General features: G+C 41.4%; 1 protein-coding gene across 6 annotated transcripts in view; it reads left to right on the top strand.

Annotated features, from left to right (window-relative positions):
- The window catches only part of cabp7b (calcium binding protein 7b), a 32,816-nt gene that overhangs the window by 7,458 nt on the left and 4,662 nt on the right, over positions 1-20,696 (top strand). Inside the window, exons 2-5 of one of the 6 annotated variants that reach the window (XM_088281577.1) lie at positions 10,786-10,903; positions 11,190-11,272; positions 11,965-12,138; positions 17,710-18,059. In XM_088281577.1, coding sequence (XP_088137703.1) covers positions 17,951-18,059 — 109 coding nt within the window. In that variant the 5' untranslated portion in view covers positions 10,786-10,903; positions 11,190-11,272; positions 11,965-12,138; positions 17,710-17,950. Of the gene's footprint in view, positions 1-10,785; positions 11,273-11,964; positions 12,139-17,709; positions 18,060-20,696 lie in introns of all 6 variants that reach the window. The other 5 variants (XM_088281578.1, XM_088281575.1, XM_088281579.1 and 2 more) reach the window with 5 other exon arrangements.

Here is a 20,696-nt window from a genome sequence, read left to right as displayed (position 1 = left end):
ACTGTTGGAATTTGACCGTTTTCTGGAAAAAGACGCCTCCGTGCTGGAACTGCCATCACAATGCATCGTTTTTTTAATTGGCATATTTTTGAAGATAAGGTCATTTCCATTTAGCTCGTCTCTTGCGTTTGACGTTAAATGTTAACATTAAGCAAGGGGACATATTTTGGCGAAATGATGCAGTTTGTTTGATCAGCATTTGAGAAAACTTTATCAAGTTTGAGCTAACTTAAAATGTAAGTTTAAGATTGTGCGAGCATTATCATAAAAAAAACAGAACATTCACCCTCAAACTAATCATTGTTGACAGCTGAATGAATACAAAGATAAACTTTGCCGATTTTTATTTGTTTTAATCTTTTTTTTAAAAATTCTACTCCTGTCAGGTTATTTATTACTGCGCGATTTGCGCACAAAAAAGAAAAAAAAACAAAAACATTGTACAACTTCTGCGATAAGCTGTCTTCTTACTTGATGTCATTACAGTGGCAGGCGCTTCGCACGTGGTCCCGTTTCTTATCTGAGGGCGGCAGCTTGAATGTTTGATCCCTCTGATGTTCCATCACCTTCTAGGCAAGTCGACAAAAAAGAACAAAGGGGTTTGCAGCTTCCCCCAAACAATGACAGTGCGCCTTTTCGGGACATCTGATTATTGAGCTTCGATCCAGCTGGATTTCAGTACACGTTTATCACTTCTCAAAACTTGCCGCTGATCACAGATGAGGATTTGCCAATCATAAATATTGAACTGGTTTAACATGAAGAACTGACATCTAATCAATTATCAAATGAATTATTTTTTGGTAATTGATTGAATGCTCAGAATTTCTGCTTCTCAACAGTAAATATTGCTTTACATTTACAATTGTTGGTGCGACTATATTTCCCGCAACTATATTTCCTGCAAATCGGAGAGGAAAAATTCCTTCGCAACCCGAATAATCTTTTACAGACAGTGATAAGTGGTTTGATGACTTTCATCGAAAGGGAAGGAAAACGCTCAGATTTGTTGTATCTGGACAACATGAAGATGGTATTGTTGTTTTATATCCCATTTGTGTGTTTGCGATGCACTCGCATAGGCAGCTAATCCGATGCAAATCCAATTTTTCTTTGGAAAATGTCTGATTCTGATCCAAAGATATCGACATTTTCTCTTCACTCTGCCACGATCCGTATCCCAATTGTGCCACTTAGGAAGGAAAAAAATGGAAATTGTGTCCCTTGAACCATGCAGTTTCAATCCAGCCATAATTAAAGCAGAATTCTGGACTGCCAATGTGCCACGTGGGGAGCATCCTGAAGGTGCTTCATTGTCATTTCCCCCCAAAATCTGTCGCCTTACTTTCCCAAATGAAAAAGTCCATGACAACGGGCCTCGTTAATCCGAGTTGGCAAAACAATGCGGCAAGATTACATGAACAGTCACGCCCCGCAAACTAATCTGGCTGGCTGTTGTCCACCATGATGCTCCGCTGGAGGAGATTAATATGACTCCCGCTTTGACACACTAGCGGACGCACGTGAAGTGCGTTAATGGGCCCTCATCCATCTCAATCACGGCTGCGGCATCAATTTTACCACCTCAACATTTTAATTGACACGCAATCACGCGCGCCTTGCATAACATAAACATTGTGGGATTTGTGAAGAAAGACAAGCAGGTGCAGGAATGCAAATACGTTTAAAAAAAAAAAAAAAAAAGAAACAAGAGATGCAGACGCTAAGCGAAAATGAAATTATGAGCAGATGTAATGTTCGGCCCCAAATGGAGTTTCTGCATTGTTATTCATTGAAAAGCATGCTTGGATTAAGGGAGTCACCTCTTCTGCACGCTCACAAAAACCAACAGCGATATATTGCCACTTAAACCAATGAGGGTGCAATGAGATTGGCCGTGTTTTGTTTCTGCAGATGGACACCAAATTTAGACGCGCACCCACGATGACCATCATATTTAATAACTTGGATCGCGCCAAGGACATGATCTCTTTACCCTCGTTGTCATTTGTCTTACATGTCGGATTCCCAGTCGAATTACCTAATCAAAACAACAATGGAGTCTGCTGTCCAACTCAACATCAACCACAGAAAAGGACCGTTTTGTTTTCCAACCTCACAAATATACCTTCTGCTAGCTTAATACTTAACGCAACCATCCACAAGCTAATGATTAGCATCAATATTCGTGGGGTTTTAATCCCTCAAGCAATTAATTTTTGAACACAGTGCACATGCCAATACCCACAGGCATATTCTTTGTCATTTTCCCCCCCTTCATTTATATTGTTATTCATATTCAAATACACATGCCTCTGTCTCTTCTTTATTGCCATGCCATAGTTATATTGCAGTTTTGTATGAAATTTTGCAGAGCTGGGCCGTTCGGGGGCGGAATGGTCCGGCCCGCAATGTGTGCTCTTGAGCATTATACTTATTTTTTTGAGCATTTCTCCTCCTCATTATCAATAAGGAAACACACACCGCATCCATTATGTACAACCTCAATGTGGACAATCCAGATCACATTTCTTTGTAATACGTACATGGACAATCTGAATCTTTTTTTTTGGACTTCACTGTCGAAAAAAGAAAAATTCAGACTTCTACCCTAACGCCTTCAAGACTGTGAGGAGGAAAACGAAAAAAAGATTTGATTGATTGACAGCGTCAAGCCCATAATATCCTTGCTTTCCCACCCAGAGGACAGAGACGAGGAAGCTTCATCTCCCGTGTGTCCAGTAAAACCTTAAAGCCATCTGCCTCGCAGCTCCTCAACTTGGTGGAATGGTTTGGCCGCCCTGCTGCGTGAGGCCGGCTCCACTCTAATGGCTTTGCTATTTGCTATCATTGCTCATCTTTCCCAAGCCCACCGAGACGCAGTTATTGCCCGCCAAAAATGAGTGGCATCATCATCACCGCAGCAAAACGAATCGTAAAAAGGAAAACAAGTCAGTGCTCGCTTGCGGTGTAATTCAGACTTTTGCCACATCTCAGTCAGCCAATGCATAAATATTTCAAAATCCTAATGATAAGCAACAATGAGAATTATGCAAAGTTTGCCTGTTTGGCCTCCAGAAAGGACTAATATTGTTCACGCTGGATGAGATGAATGGAGTCAGGAAGAAGTAATATACTAGAGTGGCGGGCGGACCAGCGCAGACCTCCACCAAGGCTGAGCAAATGTATTCCTGGCACATAAAGTAAAGTGTATGGCACAGCTGAGTTGCTAATTCCCACAATTGTTACGATTTCGGAGGTATTACTACACCGTTATGTAAAAGTCCTTCAAACCTTCATTTTAATGAGGAATACCTGAAAATGTATTTTAATATCTTTTAAAGTGCATAGTAAGACTAGAACAAATAAGAAAGGTATATCTCCGATTTTGCGTGTTGCTCTGGAATGTATTCCGCGTGCTGCTCAAAGTGTGGCCTTCCAGCAGGTCATTAGCACAAATATACTGACATGTCCGGGGCGGGGGGGCGACTTGCCCGTCAATCAGAATATGAGGCGACCGCATACAGACAGATACTTGATGAGTGTCTGCGAAGGAAGCCGTCATTCAGGGCCGAGAACCGAAACCCGTTTCTTGGAGAGCTTGCTTAACGGCACGCAAGCGTCCGCGGGCGCTATCACGCGGCTCCCTGATGGAATTCTTGGCGGGGAAATGGCACTGCACACACTCGGCATTCCCGAGGAGGGAGATTGCATTCCTGCTGATAAAATATTACTATCCAGGAGAGGCTCTTGAATGGTCTTATAAGGTCGGGGTTGCATTAAAGGAGCCCCAAGCTGGTCATTACATGTTACCAAAAAAAGAAAAAAAAGGCCTGCATTTTCAGTGGTTGCCAAGGTCGAGGATAATTGTCTTTTTATTTATTTTTTTATTTTTTTGTCTTACAACATTCAAACATGGGGCATTGCAGCAGTGGAGGACAACTTAGATCTCAATGTTTTTGAGGGCTATGTACAATATAATATATACAATAAGACATTTTCTTTGGCAACTCATTTTACTGTGAAGAAATGTTGATTGACAAACAACTGAAGAGATGACGAACGTACTGTACATGACCTATTCAACATCTCATGCTGGTCGTCTCGGTAATGTTCAATATATTTACCATTTAATTGTTTGGAGTTTTTAAGGCAAGCTACGCCGTTGGAAATGTCACAGTAATTTTGACACAATAACTTGGAAAAGCCATCGGAACGCCGGCTTGTACGAGGTTATTGGCGAATGTTTTTTTTTTTTTTTTTCAGCCAGTCGGGAAAAAGATTTTCAGAGTTGCAGAAACAATGAAATGCTCCAGGAAATGATTTAAGAAATAATCAAGTTAAACTGTTTTACTCTAACTTTGGAAGGTGTTTTTTTTTTTTTCTTTTTTTTTTTTCTTTAAAAACGCTTTCACTTGGATTACTTAAGATTCAATCGACGAGGTTGATGGAAAATATCCTCGAATTTTGGAATGTCCCACATTGACCAGAATCGCGCTCCTTCCTGCCCAAAACATTGACCCGCAAGTGTAACCGGCAGACCAAGGGGACGTTGTCTTGCGCAAAAGTGAATTAGGTTGCAGAAATGCATTATGCTAGACAGCATTCCCCGGACAATCTGTCATTGTCTACTCGAGCTGGTTTCACTGGCTCATCCGCCGCATCTCCTCATCCCATCACTCTGCGAGCCAAGGTGGAATTTTCGGGTAAGGAGTTCCGCCAAGGTCACGGGCACCCGGTCCTGAATACGTTTCACAATTGCAAGACACGAGCACAATTACGAAAACCGTCCATCTTCGGAAGCATCCCTGCGCTCAAGGTCTTCATGAATAAACTATGACATTTGTATCATTTACGAGCCGGAGGATAATACTTGTGTCCAAAGACTAGAGAGTCCTCTAATTGGATTTCGACTGGAATCTGGGCTACACATGAGGACTAGTAATATCAAATATGGAGGACGTTTGCGAGGGGCCATTTATGAGTCCAGTCACAACGGTGGATCGATACCATTCCTCCAACCAATTTTAGTTTCATTATAGCGGAGTACAAAAAAAAAAAAAAAGCCATTTTGTTCACATGTTTTTCAGTCTGTTCTGTACTCCAACTGACTGGTGGCATTTGAAAACTAGTCGTTGAAGAGCACTGGAAAAGAATGTTGCATGAATCAGCATGGTCTGTCTTGCATAACAGATGGTCAGCTTGTGCGGGGTCCTCCCCTTTGCTCTCGGATGGCATCAGCAAACAGCCCATCAGTAGAGTCGAGACCCTTCAGGTTGTCCTTGGAAAAAAGACCGAATACAAGAGTGATGGAACGCGCACAGGGATCTGTGGGTGCGAAGACGGCCAACTTCTTCCATTATAGCAGATAGATGTTGAAATGACTTTCAAATCATGGAGTAATAAGACTTTGAACGCAAAACCCTTGGGACATAGGAATTGTGGGCCCTAGGGAACAGAAACGGTTGGGCCCACAGAGCATCGATCATTTTGGGAAGAAATGATCCTCGTGAGCAGAATACGTGGACTGGGGGGGGACATACAAGCTCGGGCGAGAGTAAGAACTATGGGATTGGAACTCGATCTCGCTGGCACGCGGTCAGGGCTCACAGCATTGAGGCTATGCTGCTTCTGAATTGTTTGGCATCCGTTTTTCATTGTTTTGTAGCGTAATCAATAATGTACTGTAGCTATTTTTAGAAAGTCCGTTGCCTGTTGAAAGTGGTGTTGGTGGTAGTGAATTAACACATTTTGCGTCTGCTCGTGACAAAAGAAGTTCGTGGCTCGAAGTGATAACATAGCGGCTATAGTGCATTTCCTATTTTCACCCTTTGTCTTCATCTACCCCAACAAGGTAAAGGCTGCGCGTGAAGACAAAGATAAAGGCTCAAGGGGAAGTAATGGGATTGGGCCTTCATTCTGGATCTGCTACACAGCTTTGTTTGAACCCACATTTTCCAAAAATGGGAAATATGAAAATATGACGAACAGGTGTGCTCTATGATATAGATCAGGGGCGGGCAAACTTTTTGATTGGCGGGCCACAATAGGTTCTAAAATTTGACAGAGGGGCCGGACCAGGAGCAGATGGATGGAATGTTTTGGTAACCTCACCTCATCTGAGAAAAAAAAATACATTTAATTTTAAATGAAAGTGAAGAAAAGCATTGCGACAATTTATGTCTTTTGAAAAACCACATTATTTAGAAAATAAAACATTCATTAAATTTTTTTCAAGTTCGGCGGGCCGGATTAAAACGTTTAACGGGCCGCATGTGGCCCCCGAGCCGTAGTTTGCCCACACCTGATGAATTCTTCAAGCACTAAGTACCTACATTCAGGTTTAACCTTTGGGTTGTTGCTTGCAAAGACGACACTTCTACGACTTGGTGTTCCCAGCGTGATAATCGTAGTTCTTCTTAGGGGTAGAAAAACAAGCAGTTTACAAAGAGATGGAAAATCTGAGCAAGCGTAAGAATTTGGAATGTCCGGCAGAATACAATCAAATAGGTAGACCAAGAAAAACAACGGCTGCTTTAAACATGTTGAGAGCTGCAACACACACACATCTAGAGATGCTACATGAAGATGAAGCAAGCAGCTCATTAGCAAGAATACTAAGGCCAGACTGAAAAATGTACAACATCCAACTGCAGTATAAATTCAAACCTTGAGGAGAATATTAAGATATTCAGAAATTGGAGATGAAGGTCCCCGGGAAGGTACAACTCCCGCCATTCAATTGAAATCATGATGAAAATGTCTCTCTTGCTGCTTTCAAGAGGCAAATGTTCACAACATGAGACCAACATGAGATTGCAAATGTGCTTCTCACAATCATCTTTTAAATGCGCCTCCTTTGCAAAACATTCTGCTCTTTTCCGTATTGCACAAAGTCCCTCAGGCGCTACATCGCAATGTGTCAGGCAAGGACGTTCCCGACTATTTATCCCGTATCACAGTCAGTAATCACATCCTCTTGATGCCCATCGTCAAACAAAAGAGCAAAAACACACTTTGGAGGACACCGACTCGACAATTTTACCCACCGGCCGCAACAAACGGCAACGGGCTAGCAGTAAAACTTTATTTGCCTGTATTTCTTGTATGTTAAAAAGTGCAAATAACGTAGCACTGTATTTTCCAGAAGACATTAAGTTCAAGAAAAGGGATAAAAGTCCCAGAAGTTGCCAATGACCTTTCAAGTTCCCATCAGTTCCTGCGCTGGGGCCGTATAATTGCATTCTTTGACTTCTTTTTATTGGGCTCTCTCAAGCAGTTTTCTGTCTCATCCAACTCGCCATTGTCTTTGACCGAGGGAGATTTAATTGGAAAATGAAACATTGTTTGGATTCAAACGTCTTGCTCCTGCACAAAGGCGTGTTTTGTGTGCGCTTTTTTTTTTTTTTTTGGTCTTATCACTCTTTCAGTCAGCGCTCGCCATCTTCTGACCCGTCAGCCAAGACGTGTTCACTTCTGAAGCAAACATTCTGCCCCTGCAAAGATGAAAATGTTATGTTTTGGCACTGTGAGAAAAAAAATGGACTGATAGAGATTTTCTTTTAGGCTGATGTTAATTTCGATATTTGGCAGAATTTAATTCCAATAACTGATTAATCAGCCAATTAATTTTAAAACGTATTAAATGTATAAAATAGCTTGCCACAATACAAATATGAATGACAGGTAGAAAATGTGACTGTTTTGCAAAGCTTTGTCCCTTAAGTATTTAACTTTTCAAAAGAAAGAAAAATTGCCAATGAAATTAGTTGGGGACCTTCTTTCCCTCTTCTTTTTCCTCGCAATCATGCTGTACATCTTCCAGCAGAGCTCAGTGCTGCTTGGCTTGTGGTGGCGCAATGTGGTACTACAATTCAAAATTCTGATTTGCCTGTGTGGTGTGGAAACATGCAATTCCAAATCTGCAATATACTGTTATGGGGTGACACTATACTGGAAAGCTGTTCCTACCATTTCAGCATTCTGTTGTTGTTTTTACACAACGGAACGGATAAGTCTGTCTGCATTTCACAATACAATAACCAGGCATAATGAAGCATTTGCATAACATTGCGGGCCATTGTGTCACTATCTGTACAACCTTGGCTGCCTTTCAGTAAGAATTACAGTGGCGCCCAACATGCTGAGTGGTGGTGATACACTGAATTGTGTATTTGGAGAATTAGGTGAAGAAATTCTCATCTTGGCTGAGAATGCAGAATAAATAAAAACAAATCATCAGAGGATCTAAGTCAGTCCAATCGAGTGTTACATAATGCTACCAGTGCACCCAAGGTGATAGAACCGCTCGGTCTCTGCGTGTATTTTGCGCTCTAATGTTGATTAAATCTAGTAGGGAGACCCCCCCCCAGAGGAGGAGTGTGATTCATCACAGTGCAATTGGATTAAGTCTCCGAATCTGGGAAGGATGAATCCTGTCATGTGGTCGGCGCTGGTTTTGATATTTAATATTGGTGACCACAAGCAGGTTTGACGTCCTACGCCTCAGTTTTCCGTATATCTAAGGCCCCGACTGTCAGATGCCCGATTTCATGGGAATTAAAGGCATTGATGCCTTTTGAAATGTAAATTCTCTGTGTGTGTGCTCGCGCAAATGTGTGTGTGTGAGGCTGGGGGGTTGTAAGGCGTATGGTTTGATTGGGAATATGAATGAGTGAGTTGCACCGGTTCACACAGTGAAATCAGATTTGCACCACCCGTTGTGTGCGTTTGCGCAAGCCTGTTCGGGAGTAAATGTGTGTGTGCGCGTGCGCGCGTGTGTCTGCATGAGAATTATTGTGTGGGAACGAATGTGTGTGTGTGTGTGCGTGCGTTTGTGAGTACATGTATAAGTCAATGTGAGACTGTGTGTGCGCGTGCGCGGGCGTGTGCGTATAAGTGAACGAGCATGTGTGTGTGCATTACACATGTGGTTGAGCGTTTGTGTGCCTGCACGTGTGTGTGTGTGTGTCTCATTCAGCAAAACTCTGTGACAAGTGTGTTGAAAAGGAAAAAGTAAGCAGCAACGTAACACGTGGTTGCATTTGTCCCATTTGGCAGTTCAAGCAATCAACGCATCCCTCCCTTATCTTGCCTGCTGGAGACCTTTGCGCCATAATTAATCATTCATTAGTGTCACGAGTGGATCACCACACCGGTGTGGACCCCACAAGACCTCGGGAGTCTCCAGGTCCACAAGTCAGCCTCCCTGTGGATTCTTGCGCTAAAGCGATTAAATTAATCACTCCTTGTGGTGTCTAAAGAGAAGTTGGGATGTCATAAAGCTCCGGGAGGCCTGCTGGGTTTTTCCGAAAATGGGTCAGGTGAAAGCGCTCTCTGTACTAATGAAGTCCCAGAGCAGTAGGCATCACACCTGCACACTTTCAATTAACGCACAGAGAGAAAAAAAAAAGAGGAGAATGGCAATGTGGAAGCCGGCGGCTGTGGTCCGGCGCAGAAGGACCCGCCGAGACTCAACAGCTTCAAGAGCTTCCTGCTGCACTGCTCGTATATTTGAGTGCTTGATTTTGATGTATTACAGGGCCTTGTACTTGCATGGTGACATTTTCAGCCACGTAAAAATGCCGTGGCTTGCCTTGAAATCACGTAATCACAGTTGTGGGAAAATCTGGATTTAAAAACATTTACACTTGGAGCTGACTTCACTTCACAGCTAAGTGCTGCCTCTCCATGTTTGCATTGAACTCTGGGTGCGACTAATTGACCCAAGTCTGCAAATCTCATTACTCCTAGGTTATTTGAATTTCTCTGATGTCATCTGGACTTTCAGCATTCATCCATTTAACTTGTTTACTACCATTGACGGATAAACACGTCAAATATCAATTTTTTTATTTTCTCGGCTAGTAATGAATGAGTTAAAGGGGTATTTTCTGCACCAGTTGAGTGACATACTTCCGATCACGCAAATGAGTTTCTCCTCAGCTTTCTGCTCCTTTCAGAATGCACAGGCAGATCTAGTCGAGCGCTTTAACCGCCAAGAAAATGAGTGAATACAATGTGAGGGGTACTTTTACGTTCCATAAAACGCTGGGTGGCTCCAGTGAACATCACTGTGCAAAGGTATCGCTCTCATTATATTTGATTGTTTTCTTGACAGTTGATGAGCTTCACTTTTTCTGTTCGTTCAGCGGTTGTGAATGCAGCTGGAAATTAACCGGAAAGTGATTTGCTGATTATTGGCTACGCTCCTGGTGGACATGGTCAATTTGCCCAAATTGGAAGCAGGTACACCAGGTAGAGGGGAGTGCTGGATTATCTTTCCTAATGTGGGCGGAGCATCCTGTCAAAATCTGTCAATTGGAGGATTTTCACAAATCCGAAAAACAAAACCACTTACGGGTTCACATGAAACCCGGCAAACATCATGACAAAGTCTCAAGGACCCATGCCTGAAATTGATCATGAAGTCAGCAATTTTGGTCTGAGGGAATTTGCCCAAATGAGCCTCAGTCGGATGAAAAATAAATGATGGGCAGAAATTATACACATTTTTGTACATGCCACATAATTGTTGTTGTTGTTGTTGTTAGGCGATTAACAACCAGACATGATTCATAAAAGCCTTGCTCCCTTAATATTTTTCAGGGCTAATAAAGGACAATGTATTTCACTTTTATGCAAATACACCACAATGTAGTAACAAATGACATAGCACAAGTCTTTTGGAGTTGCTGCAGGACTTTTATCGACCACAAATGTCCCCTGGGAGTGCAAGCAGCTATCTTCATCCTGTCGGGATGTTTTTTTGTTTTTTTTTTAAAGGTCTGCTGGCGGAGGGAGCTGTTGTGTCGTGTTGTCCTGATGGTGGGATTAAATGGACAAAGTAAAGGACATCATGCTGCAGATGGCATCGCACGGTCAGACCTTGCCACCAACAAAGGTCCAAATTCAATTCACCTGAATTTTTGGGAGATCCTGCTTGTTGGACTTTTGCCACTGTAACTTGGGACTTTTTTGTATGACTTGAGTTATACGCTGTGCGGTGGCAAAGCGAGGATGTTACTTTATGTCTCCTTGTGACATTTAACAACAAGTCCCCAGCTTGCCTTGTTATGTTTATGTTTTGGAGTGAGTAGAGGTGTTGACACTTTGATGTCTTTTTTTGTTTACTCTCCTCGCGGAGGTGCCGGCGGGGGCGCCTCTCCTCTGTCCAAAACTGCCATCAGCTGATGAAGCCTGTGGATTTTCCACGGGCTTGCCTCATCAATTATTCCTCCGAGTGCACCTCCTCTGTCCTTTGCTGCACCTGGTAAGTGTGCCAAACAACGGCCTCATTATATTTTAATACATCACTTGGATGTGCGATGATGTTTCAACATTTAATGAAAAGGCGCGAGGAGATTACCTCACTATTTATTGGTTGGCCAGATCTGAGATGAGTCATTCATAGGGGTGCGGCGTTAATGACAACGCATGCCATCTGCCAGAGCCACTGGTAATGGAGGGCATCCATTATAATCACTTGTCACAGATGTACACTGGATACAGTAACGCACAATCTTCCTCAAAACCGTCATCCAGAATAATCAATAGTTCCACTCTGTGGGATCAAGCCTACCACAAAATGAAATTCTATCCATGAATAAAACATCTGGCAGCTGCATTTTTAATCTAATATTGTTAAAAAAAATTAACAGATACACAATTCATTGTTCAATATACAGTACAGTACATGCATACATACATACATAAACGATGAGTATGTTTTTATTTGGCTGGATGTCAATGAAATTCAGGCTTTTACGCCGCTGTAATGACAAACAGATCCCCGTAGATGGCGGCGTTGCATCTTTTTAGAGTTGAGCTCAGCACAGTGTTTGAGTTGAAGTTATAGATTAGGGGCAGAATGTTGGCTCGTGGTCAGAAAGTATTCCTTTTGTTGAACTGACTCATCTATGGCTGATTACTAAAGAACAATAAGGCTATCAACTTTGTTTTCAGATCAAAGAAGAGTCTGTTTAGTTAGGTGTGATTCTGACAAGTTTCTGTGGGTCCTGAAAGATCCATCAAAACCCTCTAAAACAGCACTGTGAACTGATGAAAGTGAGTCATGTCGAGAGAACGAAGTAGAGCCAAACTTGGAGAGGAGGAACGAGTGCCTGCAGGCCCCACTAGGTCAGTACTATCAATATCTGCAAACAGAAAGATAGCAGAGCATCAGCCAAGAGGATTGGTGCTGGCTTATCTCTTAACCTTGTAACCAGGGGCACAACTATTTTGTTTGATGCCGGGTTTTTTTTTTTTTTTTAGTTTTCAAAGCTTATATTTGAGAAAACTATTCCATCACAAACATTTATTACAAAATGGAGATCTTGTATTTTTTTTTTTTTTAAATACCTGATGCCATCCTGAACTCCGTCAAAGTTTGCTACATAGACAGGCCCAGGACGAATCTCTCCTTTACATGTGAACGAGAGCATCTGTAAATGTATCAAATATTCATGAATCGCGACACATTCCAGACCCGTGTTGCACGCCGACGTCTAATTGGCAATTAAAGCCGTCACTCTGGGGGTGCGATGGTGTAGAGGATAGCGCACCACGGTGGAGCAGGAGCAGAAGCCTTTAAGTAGGACACAATAACAGCAACTTCTCAAATCAATGCTGCACTTGCAGACATTCAGCGTATCCAAGCCAAACAATTTAAACCGTTAGCGATGAGAATGTCTTGAAGGAGGCACTTCATGGAAAACACGTGGCTGCAGTATGGCAGTCCCGAGAGCGCATTTTACCGTTCACACTATGCAATTTGCATTGTGCTACCATTTTGAATTATTTATATTGTTGTTGGCAAAGAATGTTGGCACTCTTAAATTTGTCACCCCGACATCAAACTGTCCGATGTGCCTAAAAGAACCAGGAGATTTAAACCAGTCTATTTTACTCTCCAACAGATGAACTAATGGCTGTTAGAAAATTGCAGTTGTTTGTTTACATTACTACTTGAGCTCCTGCAGCCTATGCGAGGGATGTCTTGCACCCTGTGAGTAAGAGATTACAATTCCAGCCGTGCCGATGCTGGTCTGCTTTGTTTTGAGAGGCCTGAGTGCTTATACTGGCACAGAACACAATATTCTGCTTTGCGATGACCGACAGTGAATGAGTTCAATATTTAGATTTTATTCTCACAATACTGTGAGTTGTACTGTAATATCACATTCGAAGGGTTTTAGTGTATGCCGTTTTCTCCGTCCTCAGTTTATAGTGAAGCAGGAATGAACGTGTGCTGTAATTCAGGTAATGTAAAAGTAGACCTTGCCGCTAAGCTATTTGCATTCCACTCACGCCTTAAGTTGCCTGTTGGGGTGACCTCATGCTTTTTTTTCACAAAAAGGTCCTTCAGTCAATTACCGACACAATCAATATTCAGAAATGAAATGTTTTGATGTTGCTACTGCTGATGGGACTTTTTTTTTTTTATCCAGCTGCCTTCAACTTGTTTCTGCACTGTTGGCTTGAAGGATTCAATTGCGTTTGCAGTTGGTGCAAATTGTTTGTTTTCAAAATGACCCACCTGATCCCGTGAGATCGAGAGAGATCGCCGTGCATGCTCCTCCTCCTTCGCCGTGGAGTGAATAATGAACATATGTAACAGTCGATGAATGCCAATGCAAGTGTCTTCCACTGTAGCCGACACTGGTGGCTGAACGTCTTTTTACTCTACACTCAAACAGTCGCAATCTAATGAGGTCCACTACGAGCTCATTAACTTAATACGCATGAACAAGGGAAGAAGCCATTAAGCGGCAGTGTCATTTTCTTTCCATTGGAATCGATATGGAGTGAATGTTCCAGTACGACACAGAGTCAAAATGGCCCTGTCCATCGATTTTGTTTGGCTCTACCGACCTCATTAGCAAACTGATGTGGTAGTTTGACTTAAAAGTTTGCTTTTACTACAATCATAGCTATTTACTGAAATCACTCGTATCCTTTTCAAATGAATGGGAATCAATGCTGAGTGTTTTGATGCAAGCTCATGTACATATTATGTATGCATGTATATATATATATATATATATATATATATATATATATTAGAATTAGAATTAGAAATCCCTTTATTGTCATTGTACTCAAGTGTGCAACGAGATTAGAGGGCTCCCCTCTCCAGTGCAATACAACAATAATACAGACAAATATATAAATTAGATAAATAAATAAGAGAGTGCAATGGAATTTAGTACTGAATAGGGTATATAAAAACATATATATATATATATATATATATATATATATATGTATATATATATGTATATATGTATATATATATGTATATATATATGTATATATATATATATATATATATATATATATATATATATACATATATATGTATATATATATATATATATATATACATATATATGTATATATATATATATATATATATATATATATAAAATAATCACTGTCGTAATTTGTTATTCATTTATTTTTTGTATTTTTTTTTTCCACTTTTGCCAATCTTAATATTGACTATTTTGTTTCCATTTTCACCTTGCTCCTATTTTATATAATTCTTTTTTCCTGATTTGATGTTTAATTGCATGGCTACCATTCACTTCTTCTAGGTTAGACACATAATTTGGTACATAAAAAGTGCATGCGTGCGTGTGCGTCCGACAGTAAGAGCTTGTACTATGAGAGTGTGTGTGCGTGCGTGTGCGTGTGTGTGAGAGTGCTTGAGTGTGAGAGTTTACATGTGAGAAAGAGTATATGTGTGAGTGTGAGAGAGAGCCTAAGTGTGAGAGTGGGTGTGTGTGCGATTGGAGGGGTTGTGAATGAGAGGGAGAGTGCGAGTGGGAGAGTTTGTCTGGCAGATGAAATTTGTGTGTGTGAACTGAGAGTGAGTGACTCATGTTCTCAAAGAAAATGAGACTGAATATGTGCGAGAGAAGGTTGTGAGAGTTGGCAAAGAGCGTGCATTTGACCGAAAGTGAGTGAGAGCATTTGTGTGACAGAGCAAAAGTTTGTGTTTAAGAGGATTGTGTGCAAGGGGCAGGGAGTTTGTGTCAGACAGAATGTGAGAGCGATATGAATGGGAGACGATGTGTGTGTGTGTGTGTGTGTCTGTGAGTGAGTGAATGGTGAGAAAAAGATTTTGTGAGCGTGCGTTTGCCAGAGAGAAGGGGTGTGCGTGTGTGTGTGGGGGGGGGGTGTGTGCGCGTGACCTCATCGCTTTCAGGTCCACTGGCTCGGCGGTGTCGGTGGCACATTGCGCCCCTCAGGCTTCATTTGATTTGGATTGGACACATGATGGATGTGACATTGTGTGAGCGCTCGCCCCCCCGCAGTCTGCCCAGTCCCCGTGAGGGTTTGGCGGGGGTGTTCACCTTTTCCCGCTTCTGGAGTCTTAATTAACTTTACACTAATGACTGCGGAGCGGGAGAGTCCGGCTCAGTGCGGACGTTGATGCTGCCGTCTTGGAAAATTTTAGTTTGTCCAACTTGAGACGTTTTCATTCTTGCTGCAGGGTGTAGCTTTTCGTGTCATGGACGTCATGGGGAAAATAAAACTATTGTAAAGCTGTGGGTCAGCTTATGTTAAGAAAGGATTGGCTAGGTAGTAAAGTAGTAAAAAGTGAAGTGAAATTGTTTGCCATTTTCTATACGGGTGATATATATATATATCTATCATAAACATCATAAACATGAAGTAGATGCACTTGATTTGCGTTAGTGGGCCACAAAATATGTCTGTAGCAATTGTGTCCGCCTGGTGTGTGTTTGTCCATCCATCTGTATGGATGTGTGCGTGTAGGTTTGTGTGTGTTGCCGACAACTTGGTTCATGTCAACTGCCATTGATATTCAGCGTAAACGTTCCTGATGCTTGTTTTTGCACCGTCCACTCCAAACCTTTTGCAAGGTTGGATTTAAAGTTCCCAGAAAGAAAATTCCCAGAAACAACAACGACAAAGACCATTGGGGAGCAGGCAAACAGAGATTTGTTTTTAATTCAAGATGCAAATTTACTTTGTGCCTCAAACGCTTCCATTTGCTTAAATATAACTTTCGGAGGCAATATGATCACATCGAAAGAATGAAAGATGGAATGATACTTCTTGTCACGCCTTGAAAAGAAATGCACAACTTATGAGCGTCTTTAAAATGTCCATTCATCAAAAGATTGGACATTTAGTCCAATTAGAAACAAGATGAAAGTGCTTTGCATGATCACATCATCATCAGGAGATGCAAACAAAGACTCGGCTCGTAAAATGGGAATAATAAAAATAACAATAATAAAAAGGGATGGGAGCACAAATCATTAGTGGAGGGTAAATGGACATTAATGAAAAATGTTACTAATCAAAATTGTATGAGATTAGCATACAAAGCAGCAGTTGTTATCCTTGCGTGCGGCTAGCAAGAAGATGTAGGCGCCTCTACACGCCGGATCGAAAAGTATTTTGCCATATTTTGAAAGATCTTTGATTTCATTTGTTTGTTGAGTTTTTTTCTATTAGAAATTATATTTACCAACATAAATTGTAAAGGAAGTAGATAGAGCCTAATTAGGTAGCTAGTTTGTCGGGTTCGCATTTAGTTGGAGGTAGTATTTATTAGCAAGATTGCTTACTAATTGCTAGATCAGTAGGATGCTAGGTTTGCTAGGTCAGACGCTAGTATGTTGCATACCTGGGTGGGAAGTTTAGCTTGTGAGATTAGATCTGGGGTAGGCAAACTTTTTGATTGGCGGGCCACAATGGGTTCTAAAATTTGACAGAGGGGCCGGACCAGGAGCAGATGGATGGAGGGTTTTTGGTAACCTCACCTCATCGGAGAAAAAAAATACATTTAATTTTAAATGAAAGTGAACAAAAGCATTACAACAATATATATGTCTTTGAAAAACCACAGTATTTTGAAACGAATATATTAACAAGATTTATTCATTTTATTCTTTTCAAGTTTGGCGGGCCGGATTAAAACGTTTAACGGGCCGCATGTGGCCCCAGGGCCGTAGTTTGCCCACGGCTGCATTAGATAGATAGAGTACAAAAATACTTGTATGTAAGTATTTTGTTCCGGGACTTGGTAGATAGGAAATTAGTAAAATGGTTGTTAGTTTGGGTTAGGGTTACTAATTGGGTAGAAAAATTTATTTCGAAGTTAACCAGCATGGTCTGTACGCCACTCGTGTAAAGTTACACCACAAGCCTTGCTCTTTTATCCATACAGGGAAATTATAAATATGGTTAAGTATTCTTGTAAAATACAGTATGTGCACTCCATTACCTGCATTAAAGCATGTCTTTGTCTTGCTTGCTCACAGAATGCGTATGTGTGCATGCTTGTGTGTGTTTGTAGCAGTGAGTGCGTAGAAATGTGTGTTTTGTGGATATCAGTCTGTCTGCGTGTGCGTGCGCCTGTGTGTGCAGAGAGAGCAAGAGCAAGAGAGAGAGCGTGGGTGTGTGAGTGGTACTCAGTAGTGTTGTGACTGTGTGGAGAAGAGAAGAGAAGGGGGTCACCCAGGAATCCCTGGAAACGTCGCAAGATGCTCCTTCATTTCTTCTTGTCTCTCTTGCGAATCATTCCCTCCTCAACCTGACCGATTCAAGGCGTGTTAATGCCGCGCAGAGGAGGCGAGAAGTAGTTGGCACGCATGCAAAAAGCCGCGTGCGTCGCAAACACCACAATGTGAGCGTCTTCTTTTTTTCCTCGTCGTCGTGTTTTTGCAGACATCTGCCGAGGCTGCGGTGTTGCGCCAGCTGATTCCGTCGTCAAATACTCTGCAACAAGAAATAATGCAGGAGGACCGCTGAAGTTGCACCACGAGAAAAGGAAGGAAAAAAAAGGAGGATTTTCTTCTAGGTTGGACGCGGAGAACCCAGGGAGGGTTCCGGGGGAAGAAGAGCTTTGGGCTGCGGGGCTGCATGAGGATCTTAGCCCAGCGGTCGGCTCGGTCTCCTCGACGCAGAGATGCCAGTGCGCGCCGTGACCACTAGGTTCATGTACAAGGGGTTGTGCACCATCCCAGATGTCCTCACCTATCGGACACCCATCAGTCTACCTGAAGATGAGCTGGAGGGTGAGTTGGAAATTACCATTACCCGACTACACTATTTTTCAGACTCCAAATCAGAAGCGGTAAAAGTTTTCACGTTGAGTACAGACACTAAAAGGAGAAATATCTGATTCAACTCTGGAAGTAAAAGTACAAAAGTAACATCCTTGAAATGTGACTCACTTTGGCTCCATATGTCAGTCCTTTGAACTTCTGTTGTTAACTGGCTGAAAAGAAATAATACTGAATCGATCGCAAGTGGTGTGCAAGCACCTGCCCCTTTTGCCATCGATGAAATAATATCCCTTAATGCTGCAGCTCTTTTTTTGTCTTCATTAATATATTGGGAAAAAAAAAGTCTCTAATCCCTTCCAAACGAGGTGTTTTGATATTTGAGGGGCATTGTACATACGCTCCCACCGTAGTTTATTTGGAGTTGATCAGAGGCACTTTAATTGATGGCAGGTGTGTGTTGACTTCACGAAGAAGAAAAGATGAATTTCCTCTTTTTTTTTGTCACGTACACAAAATTTGACCTCTGAATTTGACCCATCTCCACGAACACTGAGTGTTAGTGGGAATCATACAGGATGCATAGACAAGAAAAAAACATTCCTATTCAGTCCGAGGGATAAATTCGTCTTCATTTAACCAAATCTCACACGGCGAGAGAAGCGAGGCACACCCTGGACTGGTCACCAATCAATAATAGGTCACAGAAAGGCGAACAGTCATTCACACTCACTTAGACACCTTTGGACAATTGTCAGAAAAGTCTTTAGTTAAATCAAAACCGACTAAATTCTATGTTAATTTCTTTTAGCCGGTCTATGGCATTTCACGTTATTTGTTAGCATAAGATGAATTGTTTTGAACATTTTGGAATTTAAATGTCTTCGTTTGATTAACAGGTTTCACTGACTTGTTGATTGTGCCGGTGTGCCTAATTAAGTGTCCAAGGAGTGATCCTACCCACAAATAGGTTACGTCACTTTGAATCATTTGTTTTTTTGTTTTTGTTTTTTTGTAATATGATCACGTATCGAGCGCTTTACATTCATATGATTTAAGTCAAATTCACGTGACTTGAACACGCATCTATGCAGTAAGTATGTCATATGGATGTATGGCGTGGTACCCTGGGCTGTGAAGTGATGCATGCCAATGCTAATTCAGAAGCATATAGAATTGCTGGTGGTGGCGAGTGACATTTAGCCCAACTCCTCTATAATGTTAATGCAACACAATGATAGGTCACCACAGCTGCTCATGCAGCACCGGGGGCCTCATGTCTCAAAAAGTACAAAAATTGAATTAGAAAAGAGAAGCAAATTTGTTGTATGGTGTCAAAATGAGTGCAACTTTTATCTTTGGTGATCGAGAGCTATTCAGAGTATCAGAAGATGGGCCAGCTGATTAAATCCACCCCTCTGCGACACACATTTTTTTTTTTTTTTTTTTTTCTCTTGTCTCTGATGCATTGTGTTTCATTATGGCAAATGGCCAAAAAGCAACAAGGTAGTAACATTTGTACAACAACAATTCTTTTTACTGGAGTGAAGGAGAAAGTGCAGATGGAGAGAAGCCAGCAGATAAAAAAAAATAAATAAATAAACACACACACACACACACACATATATATATATATATATATATATATATATATATATATATATATATATATATATATATATATATATATATATATATATATATATATATATATATATATATATATATATATATACTGGTACAGTGGACAGATTATTTATTTTTTTAAGCTATTCTTAACATGTATCAATGTGGGTCACAACTTGGCATCAAATGAAAAATGCTGTTCCTGCGGTGACAATCACCACCTTAACTCATGGCAAAGTCATCAAAGTGTCTGAGTATAATGAGGCTTGGTGGTATATGCTTTATTTGATGACATCATGCATTTTTAACAAGTGCAGCTGTTTTGTTCCCTCCAAAAGGCGTGAAAAGCTGACATTTCTGAATTTATTGGCACCGACCTTGGCAGGTGTTGACATGAAGCATCACGGTTGGTGAACTCTGGTCATACGTGTCCTCATCCCAAATGTCAGCCGGATGGGGATGAGAAATAAAAGCAGTCGCACAGTCAGCGTGACAAATTAGCTAAAACAAACACAAGCCGTATTGGATTTGCAGGACATTATCAACACCAGCAATCGGCTGGGAAATTGGCAGTAAATATTTGAGTTTCTTATGAATGACAAAGTGTGATAAATGACTTGCGCTGCTGCTGCTTTGAGGAAAAACATAAAAGATGCATTGATGGAATATGACTTTACATCTTAAGCTTAGTCCAAACTGAAACCGAGCCATAAATCAAATGTAAACACATGACAAAATGAAAAATCCCTTTGCAAGTCACCTGAAACTTGCTTCAAAGAACTGGCATATATTATTTATCATCTGTGAGGAACTATAACTGTGACTTATTGAGGACTGACCAGTCTCCTGAATACATATGTACGGGGCGGCCATTTTGCCACTCAGGTAACGACCAATTACGGCTCCGCTTCAGAAAACAGGTGAGCCGTGATTGGTTGTTACCTGAGCTACTGTGATGTCATTTTCAGTCGATTAAAGTGAAAAAATGGCCGCCTCTTCAGCTGGATGAAAAAGGGTGGGATT

The sequence above is a fragment of the Idiotropiscis lumnitzeri genome, chromosome 18 (genome assembly GCF_059441095.1).
Source record: "Idiotropiscis lumnitzeri isolate Australia: NSW breed Sydney's pygmy pipehorse chromosome 18, RoL_Ilum_1.0, whole genome shotgun sequence".
Classification (NCBI taxonomy): domain Eukaryota; kingdom Metazoa; phylum Chordata; class Actinopteri; order Syngnathiformes; family Syngnathidae; genus Idiotropiscis; species Idiotropiscis lumnitzeri.
The sequence above is the reverse complement of the archived record's forward strand: the minus strand, read 5'-3'. Positions and strand labels throughout refer to the sequence as shown.